This window comes from Marmota flaviventris, chromosome 9 (genome assembly GCF_047511675.1).
Source record: "Marmota flaviventris isolate mMarFla1 chromosome 9, mMarFla1.hap1, whole genome shotgun sequence".
In the NCBI taxonomy this organism is placed as follows: Eukaryota; Metazoa; Chordata; class Mammalia; order Rodentia; family Sciuridae; genus Marmota; species Marmota flaviventris.
In genome coordinates this window covers 49,076,227-49,091,153 of record NC_092506.1, presented here as the reverse complement: position 1 = coordinate 49,091,153, position 14,927 = coordinate 49,076,227, and the positions used below count along the sequence as shown (strand labels likewise).

The 14,927-nt window shown below is 39.6% G+C and overlaps 1 protein-coding gene across 1 annotated transcript in view; it reads right to left on the bottom strand.

Moving 5' to 3' along the window:
* Rras2 (RAS related 2) overlaps positions 1–12,572 on the bottom strand; it is a 123,271-nt gene extending 110,699 nt beyond the window's left edge. Inside the window, exon 1 of the mRNA XM_071616374.1 lies at positions 12,422–12,572. Within this exon, the coding sequence (XP_071472475.1) occupies positions 12,422–12,529 (108 nt within the window). The 5' untranslated portion in view covers positions 12,530–12,572. The remainder of the gene's footprint in view (positions 1–12,421) is intronic.
* Between the last annotated feature and the right edge of the window lie 2,355 nt (positions 12,573–14,927).

Below are 14,927 nucleotides of genomic sequence, written 5' to 3'. Positions count from 1 at the left end.
GGTTTTGAACCTGTGATCCTTCTACCTCAGTCTCTCAAGTTGCTAGGGAAGGGCTGTAGCATGTGACACTACATTCAGTATTTTTTTTTTTTTTTGGTCCTCCACCCTCCACACTCACCCCAGCAGGACTAAGAATTGAACATAGAGCAAGTAGTGGGGATTATAGGTATGTGCCATCCCCTGTGACGAAAAAAATTCTTAATGTTCTAAAACAGAGATTTTACATTTTCTTTTACTTTAACCCAATGAAGCAAGAAATCTATAATTAGAAGGACACAGTCAAACAGGTGAGGTGGCACAGGCATCTATAATTCCAGCTACTTGGGAGATGGAAGGCAGAAGGATCAAATTCTGGGCCAACCTCCACAATTTAGTGAGACTCTATCTCTAAATAAAGTTTTATACAGGGCTGAGGCCATAGCTCAGTTGTATAAACTTGTCTAGTATTCCCAAGGCCTTGAGAAGGAACCACTCAACCTTTTTCCAAATTTAAATTACTCAATATGGCACAATGAATTCAACTACTATGTATAATTATAATGCACCAATAAAAAATTAAATTATTTAAAAACTAAGGTGATATTCAAACTGAAATTACAAATTATTCTAGGAATAAGCAAAAAGCGCAAGATCTTATTTCCAAGTAAACAATACAAAATCAGCCTTCCAATACCTTTCCAAAGGTCATTAGTTACACTTCAGATTTCAGGCAAAGCACAGTGGCACGTATCTAAAATCCCAGCGACTCAGGAGACTGAGGCAGGAGGACCCCAAGTTCGAGGCCAGCCTCAACCAAAGCAACTTAGCAAGGGCCTGTCTCAAAATAAAAAATAAAAAAGGTCTGGGGATGTACCTCACTAGTAAATTGCCCCTAAGTTCAGTCCCTAGAACTAAAAAAAAAAAAAAAAATTACATCATAGATTACAGGGTGATAGTAACACATTTGGAAAACACTAGAATTCCTTTAAAATATCTTTAAAATTATAAATTATATTCCCTAAAAGTACTATAGTGAGAAATATATGGCAATTAATTCCATTTAGAAAATGAGGAAGGCAACAGCAAAGTTTATATATAAAATCATGAAAAAGGTAACTATTATAATATTCAATGCAATATAAGCATACTTCAGGTTACATCCACAAACACATACTATACACAAACTCTCTAAAGGATCTCTTTTGTTTCTAGGCCATTCCATTTTCTATACCTACAGCAAGAAAACCTGTGCTGTGATTCACATTTTAGAGATGTGTAAGCATGCACACACACAAACCTCTGTCTCCCCCGTCTCTTCCACTTGCCTCAGTGCAGAAAGCTAAGATGTAATGGATTTAAAAACTGGGCTGAAATGTACCTCACTAGTACAGCACTTGCCTAGCATGTGTCAGGCCCTAAGTCTGATCTCCAACAGTTTTTTTAAAAAAAAGCATCCCTTTCAACAATTCTCTAAAATAATACCTCTCAGCTAACAGCTCAGAATAGGCTGAATGTTTTAGAGGATTTAAAAGAATTTCTCATTTGTTGAAATCCTACTGATACTGTCCAAAAATCTGAAACTTTCCAGTATCCATCTGCCCTCCTACAACAGAACAGAATGGAAATCTCAGTCGCTTAAAGCAATCCTGAGGATGACCAGTTCTTTACTTCCAACACCAAAATCAACTTCATGAACAAATACATATTCTTTGCACAATGAAAAACCCCAATCTTTGTTTTACAATATTAAGATTCAGAAAAATACAAGTTTTGTGGCCTTAAGAAAAGATAAGAAAACATTACCATTGTTTAATATAAGACTTAATATCTTGACTTCTCAGCCAAGGGCATTAAATCTGAGATTTAAACAGATGTAAATTTTAACAAATTTTCCTAGAATGAATATAGCTTATTCTTTTCGTTGATTGACTTAGACAAACATGATATGAATATTATAGAAGACTGAGGATATACCTCTACATAGCAAAAAAAAATTCAGAGAACCCAAAGCACAAATAGCAGATATTTAAAAGATAACTGAGAAAAAAATGCAAAAAATGAAATCTTCCCAGACCTTAAGTGTTTCATCCTTTCCCTGGGGAAACTTGGGAACAGAGAAAAACTTCTAGTCATATCCTGATAAATGTTCCCATTTCCAGTGATAAGTGAATGCTGCAAGCATACAAACAGAACAGTTATTTCTGCAGAAGAGAAACATGAGGAACTCTGGGCCTCAAACATGCTAGCAAACACTCCCACTAAGTTACATCCTTGATTATTTTATTTTAAGACAGGGTCTCATCAAGTTGCAGAGACTGGCCCAGAACTTGTGATTGATTCTACTGCCTCAGCTTCCAGAGTAGCTGAGGTTACAGGGGTGTTCCACCACACCCAGTTCACATTTGGTTGTTTTAAATAAGAACACTAGCTGGGCATGGTGGCACATGCCTATAATCTCAGCAGCTCGGGAGGGGGAGGCAGGAGGACCACAAGTTCAAAGCCAGCCTCAGCAACTTAGGGAGGCCTTAAGGAACTCAGTGAGACTCTGTCTCTAAAAAAAATAAAATAAATAAAAAAATAAAAATAAATAAATAAATATATATATATATATATATATATATATATATATATATATATATATATAAAATAAAGGGGTTGGGGATATGGTTCAGTGTTAAAGCGCCCCTGGGTTCAATCCCTGGGAGATGGAGAGGATGAGGAGGAGGAGGAGGAGGAAGAGGAAGAGGAAGAAGAAGAGAAAATGAATAATTTTAAGATTAAATCCCAGTAGAAAAAAAGAACACAGAAAAAAAAATAAAATACATCTACATAGCAAAAGACACTTGATATAAAAGGAGAGAGTTGTTTTGCTAACATTAACAGTTCATGGCCAAGGGCTGGGGTTGTGGCTCAGTGGTGGAGTGCTCACCTAGCATGCATGAGGCACTGAGTTTGATCCTCAGCACTACATAAATATAAAATAAAGATATTGTGTCCACCTAAAACTAAGAATATTAAAAAAAAGAGTCCATGGCCAAAATGTATACTGTCCTAACCTATTTTTATCAATAGTTCCCTACCAAAATATCTGGCTACAAAATTAGAAGGTTTTCTCTTTATACCCCAGGTACATGTATGACTGCACATATGGTGCGATTCCACATCATGTACAATCAGAGAAATGAAGTTATACTCCATTTGTGTACAATGAGTTGAAATGCATTCTGCTGTCATATATAACTAATTAGAACAAATTTAAAAATAAAAAATTGCAAGTAGAAAAAAAATTTTCTCTTTAAACAGAGAGGAAGTAAGCCCAACTTGATGCCTCAACTTGATTCCTTGAAGCATAAATTCATTCAATACCCAGATAAAGTGATTAAAAAGACTACATCTCATTAGCATAACCAAGCAGTTAGGTTCTGTCAACAACAGATGTATATACAACTGTAATCCCATAAGATTAGACTACCTAGTGGGGCTGGGGATATGGCTCAGTGATTAAGCACCCCCAATTCAAAAACCCCAGTAACAAAACGGGAAAAAAAAAAAGAGAGAGAGAGAGAGAGATCATCAAAAGTTTCCACTGTATCCTGAATGTTTATTCACTAGACTGAATTCTACATCAAAAACTTCTCAATCATTTATCATCATGGAGTCAATTATCTCATTTCAATTATTAAATTGTCCCCTAGTAAGTCAATGGTAGTCCCCATCATCTCCAATTTTTTTTTTTTAAGTAATTCCTTACTTTCTGGAAATACAAGATGAGCCTGTAGTGTCTTGTATTATAAGACCCTTGAAAATACAAGATACTACAGGCTCATCTTGTATTTCTTCCTACCACAACCCTAGAATCAGACATTTCTCTAAAGTTCCTTCTAGTAGAGAATGGCATTTAGAAACCAAGATCTGGTGCTAGTTGGTCTCAATTCTAACAAGGTGTCCCTGTTTCTGGGCCCTGTGAATGGAAATGGAAGAAAAATATATACATGGGGCTGGGGTTGTGGCTCAGTGGTGGAGTGCTTGCCCTGCATGTGTGAGGCCCTGGGTTCCATCCCCAGCACCATGTAAAAATAAACAAATAAAAATGAAGATATTGTGCTCATCTACAACTAAAAAAAAAAAAAAGAAAAATGTATACATGTGTGCATGTGCATCCACATACCTGTACTGTATTTCTGTATCTACATACTTTTAAAAGGTTAAACCAATATCTCCAATTTCAGTCAAACAACAGAGTTCATTGTCACATTCACCCTTTCCACGTTTATAGCTCCCTTCCTCCAACAGTAAGAACCTGCTCCCATTTTTCAAAATATGTTTACTTATTTGCTAATCTCAGTACAGAAAAATACACACAATTGCAAACTCATGCCTCTGTAACCAAAAAAAAAAAAAAAAAAAACATCAACTACAGTTCAACCTTTGCTTCAAGTTCTTTTTGTCTTTATCCTGAGGACATAGTACAAATACTGGGTTCAGAAGTTATCTAAATAAGGTTCAGATCACTTGTTTGTATTTCACATAACACTTATTTCCTTCATCACCTGATTCTATTGCTATGTTTGCTATTTATATACAGTATGTAAAACATTAACATGGTTCCAAAAGTCAAAAGGATCACTGTTCCCATTTCTTCTTCCACCTCATTCCTACTCTCTCTCTCTCTCTCCAGGTAACCAATTTTATCATCAATCACTCATGTATTCTTCTTGTTTTAGTTTTGTCCCCATAAACAAATACATATGTATTTTCTTATTTCCTCTTCTTTTCTACAGTATTTATTAAAGCCTCTTGTTTATCATTTCCCACTTTAGTTTTTTCACTGAACTATGTACTTTAGAAAGCACTCCATACTTCAAGGCCTTTCTCATTCTTTATTACAGCTGAATAATGCTCCAGTGGGTGAATATATCATGTTATTCAACTCCTCCTACCTAGTAGGTTGCTTCTAATTTTTGCAAGTACAAATAATGCCACAACCTTGTGCCTATTATTTTCACACTGCTGGAAATATATCTTGAGGGTAAAATACTAGATTTGGGACTGTTGAGCCAAAAGGTTAATATAAATATTACCTCATGTCTCCTAATGTAATGCACTGAGAACACAGCATTTGTTATTCTTGCCCCCCAAAACACATAACCTGAACTTAATCACAACAGTAGTCAATAAAAATTAAGGAGACTCTACAAATAACTAATTTGTACTCTTTTTTTTTTTTAGTTGTAGTTGAACTCAATATGTTTATTTATTAATTTTCATGTGGTGCTGAGGATCGAACCCAGGCCTCTCACGTGCTAGGGAGCGTTCTACCACTGAGCCACAACCCCAGCCCTAATTTGTACTCTTTAAGAAACTAAAAAACTCTTCCAAATTAAAGAAGAAATGGATATAAAATGCATCATATAATCTTCTTATAAAGGCCATTATTGGGACAATTGGCAAAATCCAAAAAACAAAATCCACAAATTAGGTAATAGTAATATATTAATGTTAACTTCTGGTTTCGGTTTACTGTATGGTGTTTATGTAAGCAAATGCCCTTGTTCTTAGAAAATAACAACAGAGGTCTTTAAGGATGGAGGCGGGGAAAATGTCAACTTACAAGCCAATGGGTTTTTTTTTAATGTGTTTATATTGGAAGGAAAAAGCAAATATAGTAACATGCTGGCATTTGAGAAATGTAGGTTAACTTTTTTACAAAAGGATTATCAGATATCATTTTAACACTTAACATTCATAATTCCAGTACTCCCCTGACACATACTGGGTACTGAACCCAGGGATGCACTACCACAAGCTATATTTTTTATTTTGAGACAAGGTCTCACCAAATTGCAGAAGGCTGGCATAGAACTTGTGATCCTCCTGCCTCAGCCTCCCAAATCACTGAAATCGCATGCATGTGCAAACACACACGCTCACACATGCACACAAAGTTTAAAATCAAGAGATTCACCAGAGGCTAAGGCAGGAGGATGGAGAGTTCAAAGCCAGGCTCAGCAAAAGCAAGGTGCTAAGCAACTCAATGAGACCCTGTCTCTAAATAAAATACAGAAGTATCTTCTAATTGAAGAAGTGTCTTCAAGATGTAGAAATGGGAAGCTGGAATTCAGTGGCACAGCACTTGCCTAGCACTGTGTGAGGCACTGGGTTCAATCCTTAGCACCACGTAAAATTGAATAAATTAAAAAAAAATTTTTTTAAAGAAAGGTAAACTTTGAAAAAAGATGTAGAGGCCGGGATTGTGGCTCAGTGGTTGAGCACTTGCCTCACACATGTGAGGTACGATCCTCAGCAACACATAAAAATAAATACACAAAAATAAAGATATTTTTTAAAATATTGATGAGAAAAAATATATATAGTGCTAATTGAGAAGTGTTAAAAAAAAATTAAAAATAAAATAAAAAGACGTAGAAATGGAATGACAATTCAGGAATTTAAACTCACAACCTTGACACATGAATCAAGTAACTATTAACAAAAATAAGGGAGTCCTGAAATCTCTCCAGGATCTCTGCTCCCAAGGGGGAAAAAAAAAAAAAACAATGAAAACAATACTCTGCAAAAGATAAACTCTAGGTAAATAGTAATGTTTGAATCAAGTCAAGACTAACAGGTTTTAAGATTGACTAAAATTCAAGATGTGAGAAATTAGCTAACCCCTAGAGTTCAAACACAACAAACTGCTCAATAAAAAGTTTGGATGCTAAAAAAATAGAAACTGGAGCTGGGGACAGTGGCATACACCTGTAATCCCAGATCCTCAGGAGGCTGAGGCAGGAGGAGCCCAAATTCAAGACCAACCTGAGCAATTTAGAAAAACCCTATCTCAAAATAAAATAAAAGAGCTGTAGATATAGCTCAGTGGTACAGCACCCCCAATTCAATCCCCAATATAGGGGAGGAAAAAAAAATAAGAAACTGAGAACATCTAACTTTAAAATCTGTAAAACATGTAATATTCTCTTCTCCAAATTTTCAGAAGAAGCACTAATTCAAAATCCAATGATTAGTTCATTATTTCTTCTTCTTTTTTTTTTTTTTTTTTTGTCCTAGTAATTTAACCCGGGGGGACCTGGCACATGCTAATAATTAGCACATGCTCTACCACTGAGCTACATCCCAGTCCCATCATTTCTTAAAATTAATTCCCCACAAAAAAAAAAAAAAAAAAAGTTTTCACAACTCAAAATTAAATCAATATTCATCACCTAAATACAAGACAGAAATGAGAAGGAGGAGGTATATGGGTTTGGGGTGGGAAGGGTAGTCAAAACTTAATAGACTAGATTATGAGTTAGGGAAAAATGAAAAATTACAAATTTTGTTTTGGAAGAACATCGAGATATAGAAGTAAGAATAGCAAAGAAAACCAGATAATAATCATCAGTTACTTACTCAGTAGATGGCACTGTACTAAATGATTTGCAAGCATTTATTTTATTTACTCCAAAAATCCTACGGGTACTGTTTATTCTGCCTTTTCAAATGGGGAACTGAGGTTAAGAGAACCTAAGAATCCTGACCACAGTAAGAATTTCAAAGATGCAGAGATCTGTTCAACCAAACCCAATATTTTATGGAGAATTGAAGTCATGAAGAATTTAAGGGAGACTGAGAGACTACCAGAGTGATCTGGTTAGGGAGTCTAAGAATACAAATATGTGGTGATACATACCTGTAATCCAAATGACTTGGGAGGCTGGGTTAGGAGGATGGCAAGTCTAAGTCAGGGTCAACAATTTAGCAAGACCTTACCTCAAAATTAACAAAAAGGACTAGGGAGTAGCTTAGCTCAATGGTAAAGCACCCCTGGGTTAAATTTCCAGTACTGGAAAGAAAAAAAAAAAAAGACCCCAATATCAAACTATCTCTCTCTTCCACTCTGTACAATGTCAAAATTATGTCCTAACTGGAATTTACTCATCACTTAGGTATTCTATTTATCAAGAGAACTTAAAAATGTTTTTCAAAAGAACCTATAAACATCAGAAACAGGGAGTTCATGTAACTCTTAATAACAATACTTTACATTTTATCACATACACTATGATTTTTTTTTCTTGTTGTTTTTTTTTTTTTTTTTGGGGGGGGGGGGGGCAGTTAGGGATTGAACCCAGGAGCACTTAACCACTGACCTACATCCCCAGTCCTTTTTATTCTAAGACAGGGTCTCCTTAAATTGCTTAGGGTCTGGGTCTCACTAAGTTGTTGAGGCTGACCTTGAGCAATCTGTCAGCCTCAGCATCACTGGTATTACAAGCATGTGCAACCTCACCCAGCTGTTGTATTCATTTTTAAAGCAGAAAAGGCAACCAGGCACAATGGTACATGCCTGTAATCCCAGCAATTTGGGAGGCTGAAGCAGAAGGATTCCAAGTTCAAGTCCAGCCACAGCAATTTAGCAAGACCCTGTTTCAAACTAAAAAGAGTTGGGGATGTAGCTCAGTGACAGGGCACCCCTGTGTTCAAAAGCCTCCCCCCCCCCAAGGGGAGGGAGGATGGAAAACGCATTTCAATTTATTATTTTGATTTCCTAATTTTGCAGCTCTTCATATACACCGAAGATAACAACTAAATCTAGGGTCAAAGAAAGGGCTACAAGAGGGGCTGGGTTTGTGGTTTGGCGGTAGAGTGCTCGCCTAGCACGTGTGCAGTGCTGGGTTTGATCCTCAGCACCACATATAAATAAATAAATAAAAGGTATTGTGTCCAACTACAACTAAAAAAATAAAAAATAAAAAGGGGGAAGGGGAGTTACAAGAGAAGTTGTTTTTAAATTTGCCATTTCCAAATGTGTTTATTATACTTTTTCTGCTGAAGGTAACAAAATAGAGGGTGGGCGATATAGCACAGTAGTACATGAGCTACTGGGTTTCATTGCCTGCACTACAATAAATAAATAACAGAATAGAAAACATATATTGAAACATATAAAAACAATGTAATATTTCCAAAGTCTTTAAAAAAATATATAGACTTTGTAATGTTTTGAACAACCAATTAAAAAAAAAAACATTTCATCCCAATAAAATATTTTACAACAACAACAAAAAAAAATTATATATATATAAGCCAGCACAGTGACCCATGCCTATAATTCCAGGTACTCAAGAGGATCACAAATTTGAGGCCAGCCTGGGAAACTTGGTAAGGCCCTTTCTCAAAACTAAAATTAAATAAATGGCATAGTGGCGCACGCCTGTAATCTGGGAGGGAGACTGAGACAGGAGGATCTCTAGTTCAAACCAGCCTCAGCAATTTAGCAAGGCACTAAGCAACTCAGTGAGACCCTGTCTCTAAATAAAATACAAAATAGGGCTGGGGATGTGGCTCAATGGTTGAGTGCCCCTGAGTTCAAGTCCCAATACCAAAAAAAAAAAAAAAAAACCCTAAAATTAAAAAAAAAAAAAGACCAATTTGTGCCACCCTAATCTATAACTGATTTACAAAGAGAACTTCCTTGTTTAAAATGATTATTCTTCTGCTCTCTCCTCTCCCTCCAGTTTCTACTAATTATAATAGAATGAATTTTAACTCCCCAGTGTCAGACAATAAATAGCAGCTCTGTTAATATAGATGATAAACACTTCAATTACATAATCTAAGAATAATTTAATGCCAGGCTCAGTGGCACACCCCTTCAATCCCAGCCAGCAACTCAGGAGGTTAAGTGAAAGGATGGCAAGTGATTGCAAATTTGTGGTCAGCCTTGGCAATTTAGTGTGATCCTGTTTCAAAACACAAAATAAAAAGAGCTAGAGATGTAGCTCAATGGTACAGTATCCCTGGGTTCAATCCCCAATAGCCAAAATAATAATAACAATAATAAAAACATCAACATATGTAGTCTTACTATGAACTACACACTGTTCTAAGCCTTGGCATGTTAACTCATTTTAATTTTCACAACTGGATGTTGTACATTGTATTTCCCCAGTTTACAGAAGAGGAAACGTGAGGTACTAAGAAGTTAAGTAACTTGTCTGAGATTACCCATGGACCAAATGGCATAGTTAGGTCTCTTCTCCAGAAAGCCTAAACTTCAGAGCCTATGTGTTCCTATTTCACTGGCCCCAAGTCACCTATCTCACTCCCACCACCCCCAGCTGCCTCCTCTCTCCAAGCTAACACATCGTCATCCCCATACTCCCATATAACATTTCCAGTCTTCCTACTAAACTACACAGTGGTTTTTTTTTTCCCCTTTTGGGGTGCTGGGGATAGAACCAGGGTCTTTAACATTCTAGGTTAGCACTACCACTAAGCTACACTCCTAGACCCACACACAGTGTTTTATTAATCCTTCCCAAATTGACTTTTGCAAATCTGAATTCCCTTTGAATTTAAGCATGTTTCAGAACTGAACATACACTTATAAAAATGCCTACCATTAACAAAGCACATACTACATGCTAAGTACAAAATTAAGACCTTTCTTATAATTTAGAAGTTATACAGAATGTGTAATCAAACCTATTTTACTGACAAGAAAATTGAGGCTCAGAGAAGCTAAATATTTGGCAGTGTTCTCACAGCCTGCAAAACAACAGAGCAAAAGATACAACCTCATGTGTGTATGACAAAAAGTCCATACTTTATGTAATAATGTTGAGTGTGTGTGTGTGTGTGTGTGTGTATTATATATAGGTCTTTTTCATGCATACCTTTATCTGATATCATCTACCACATTCAGATACTATACTACTCATAAAGGAAGTATTTCTTTAACAAATGAATTCTACAAAATCATTAGGAAGATAACAATTACCATCATCTTAATGGTTTCTAATACTATTTCCAAAACCAAAAGTTCCAATACCTTGTTTAAATAATTAACTTATAGATCCAATTACTTTCAGATGATCCCTTCCTCAAACAAATTTAAATGTTTGGGTTTAAATTTTAACTAACATTAGTCACTGATATTGGAACCCAGATTGCCCTCCCATTTCTGGACTCCCTCCAACACCAACCATCAATCTAGTCATGAAGGAAAAGGGTTAGTTATAAATTATTTTGCTTTGCTATCAGTTACTTAAAAGTCTCTCTTGGCCCTGGGGAAACAGCGACGTGACAGCATCCCTGATTCTGTCTGCTAAACTCAAACCAATCTCACCTCTTACTCAGTGTGATTTTTTTTTAACTCACTAATGAGCTTGCTGTAAAGGCTCATTACATATCTTTCTGGACACAAAGGTTTTAGCAGCGATTTTTAATTCCATGGGATATTATAGCAGTAATTACTGTTCATTTATTCAATGACAAAAGTGATACATTTATGTTACCGTACTTGGCATTTTAATGTCACTACAAATATTATAGGTTTTAATGAAATAGCTATTTAACCCAATTAACGACAAATGGGTGAAACAAGAATCAGAAAAAATATTTTGTCATCTGTACTCTTGGCACAGTAAAAAATATCTTTGTTACCTGGTAGAGCAGGGTACCTTCGTTCTCTCGAAGCATATGCCACACCTTTTAGGTTGACAAAAGCAGAGAGAAGATATCTGGGTTTTCTTTTTTTAAAAAAAATCTCTAAAAAGATTACTCAAACCTCTCACCAAAAGCAATTTCTAAGAATGAAGAATTCCACCTCCCCTCCCTTTTTTTTTTTTTTTTTTTAACACAACCCGACTTTCCTCCTCCAGCACGGGGTGGGGGTGGGGGTGGGGGTGGGGGAGAGAGTGGTTAGAATACTGAACGCACGACTCCCACATCTCCTAGACTAGCTCGTCCCAAACTTCACCTTGGCACAGCGAGAAGCAGGAAGGCACCAGGAATTCCTAGGAAACTGTCTCACCCCTATCAAGGCACATTTTTAACTTCCTCGAAGCCACCATTTCCCTGGGGCATTACAAACACTCCCACCCGGACCTATTACCTAAGAGATCACTTGTAAGGAAAGCGCAAACACACACAAAGAAAAACACACCGCTTGAAGCCGGCAGCTCCGGCTCGAACCGCGCAGAGCCGCGACCAAGTGGCCACCGCGCTCGCACCGACGGCGCCGGAGGCGACGGCGTGCAGCTGAGAAGCGGCGCGCGGGGCTCGGGCTCCCGAACGCGCCCAACGCCGGGGCCCTCAGGGCAGGAAGCCCGGCTCCGAGGCGCTGCCGCTCCCGTGGGTCTCTGGCCTCCGTCGAAGCGATAAGGTGGAACGGCGCTTCCCACCCTGCCAGCTCCGCCCTCCCGGCCACATTCCTGAGAAGCCCGATTCTCGGGACGCCGCGCCGGGCGCCGGGCAGGCAGGGGCGCGGCGCCGCGGCCGCAGGGTAGGAGCGCAGAGCCGGCCCGGCGCCCGCAGCCCGCCCACCCCCGACCCGCGCGGCGCCTCCGGGGCGGGGTCGCAGCGGCCGCCCCGCCACAGGTATCGCAAGCCCCCGCCCGCCGCCGCCCCGGTGCCCCCGTAGGCCCGCTCCAGGCACCTGGATGAACTGGATGGTGAGCGCCGACTTGCCCACGCCGCCCCCGCCGACCACCACGAGCCGGTACTTCTCCTGGCCGGAGCCGTCTCGCCAGCCGGCCGCGGCCATGGGGACGCCGCGGAGCCCAGCCCGGCCGCGCCGCGCCGAGCCGCGCCGAGCCGCGCCGAGCCGCCGCCGCCCGCCCTAGGCCCGGCTTCGGGGACGTGTGCGGACGGCGGGCTGCGGGCGAGCGGCCGGGAGGGGGTCCCGAGCGCCGGGAGCTGCCAGGAAGGACTCTCGGCGCGGCAGCGCAAGCCCCGGGGCTGACTTGGTGCCGCCCGAGGCGCGGAGAAGCCGACTGAGCGCAGGGGTCAGGGGCTGCAGCGGCCGGCGACTCGCTCCTCTACGCTTCTCCGCAGCGCCTGCGGAACGCTGCCTCCAGCGCCGCTACAAATGGCCGTCTGGGGGCCGGGCTGCCGGGCCGAGGTGCTGCATATGCATGAGGGGGCGGGGCGCGGCCGCGCCCGCCTGGGCTGAGATTCCCCAGTCGACCCCAAAGACGTGCCGCTTCAGCCCTGGCCAGTGAATGCAGGCGTTGAGTGTGGCAGAGTGTTAAACGGGAGTGGGAGAAAGACTGTAAGACGGTGTGTGACCATAATTGTATATGTCAGGGGTTGTGTGGATGAAAAACACAACATGTGACAGCGAATGTGAAAAATAGAACTGTTGTCATATTAACTCAACTTGAAGGAGAATAAATATTCTGCTTTACCGAGTGCAGATGGTGAATATACTTGTGTAAAAAACAGTATGTGGCAGTGATTGTGGATTAGAATTGTCACGGTAATTGAGTGTGTGATGGACTAGTGGTGGTGACAGCATGTAAGGAATGTGACAATGACTGAGCATGGGGAATAAATCATAGTGATTGAGTTTGCTTGGACAAGAATGAAAATGACGGGTTTTGTGTGTATCAGTACAGTGTCTTACTGGCTATGTTTTTGTGTAATTGCATATGATGAGTGTAAGTTCAAAAGATTAGTTTGTACTTAGTGACATGAGACTACCTACCAGGCACCATGCTCAGTGCTAGAGATCCTTTCATGCACACATATGTGTCCCTGAGCTCAGGAAACTTAGAGTCCAATGGAGGACACAGTCAAAACAGTAAGATTATAATGCATAAGACAAGAGTTGCAACTACATAAACACCATGTGTTCCAAATGGAAAAGCACTCACACTGGGGTTGAGTAGTCATGGAAGCCTTCTGAAAAGACCTCGAATAAATAATATAGACAGAAGAATAATTGGAAGAAAGGCATTCCAGGGAAAGGAAATCACACAGGCCACCACAGAGCTGAGGAGGAAAGAATTGTGTCATATGATTTTAAATGTGTTCTGTGAGTTTACATGCTAGTGATTGTGAATGAAAAGTGAATATCTGTGTGTATGTCATTTTAACAAAATGTAACAGTAATCACAGCTCTGTGTAGGGCAGTGCAGATTAATGATTAAGACCATGGGTTCTGGAGCCAGACTGAATCAAATCCTCTCTCTTTCATTAATGGTGTGTTGGAGGGAACTTAACCTCTGTACCTCTTTAAAATCAGGACAGTAAGACTATCTCCTTCATGGGGATTTTAATAAGAAACAAATGAATTCATATATATAAATCATCTACAAGAGTGCTGACATGTAGTAAGCATTTATGGTGGTTTGGAACATGATATTAAGTTCTGGGACACTCTTAGTGACTAGCTTGGAACCAGTAGAATGTGGCAGAAGAGATGCTGCTTGATTTCTAAGACTAGATTAGTAGAGAGCATACAGCTTTCACCTGTTCTCTTTGGATTCTTGCTCTGGGAGAAACAAGGTAAGTAATTTGATTACTATATGACTCCTGTGCTAGACAGGCCACATGGAGGCATGCAGTCAGAATTCCTCTGAGCTCCCACCAGACCACCAGTATCAAGGGCCTGCCATCTGAGACTTCTGGGACACACCCACACACACACCCAAATCCCATCCAATAAAGGGAAAAGAGGAGGAGACAATTGCAAATCACATATGTGCCTGATAACTAGAGTTTTCAAAGAGAAAACTCAATTTTAGTAGGAACTATTTCAAGACCCTGTATGCTGAGCTGATTCTGGTCCTGAGTCTTAGCCAAGATTTTTTTTTTTCCCTTCTTCCTCTGTACCACTCCCTGTGTACAGGACAGATCCAATGCTCAAACCAAGCAAGCAAACCCATCCTGTAGAAAATATATGTTGATTGCCTCCTAGACATTCATTTCTCCTTCCCCTTTCAAGTAGTATAATTGTCTCCTTATCCTCCGCAGATACATTCCAAGAACCTCCAATGGATATCTAAAACCTTACATAGTACCAAACCCTGAATATACTATGTTTTTTCCTATATGTACATACCAAGAAAAAGGTTAATTTACAAGTTAGGCACAGTAACAAGCTATTAACAGTAAAATGAAACAATTAAACAATACACTTTAATAAAATTGGCAAAAGT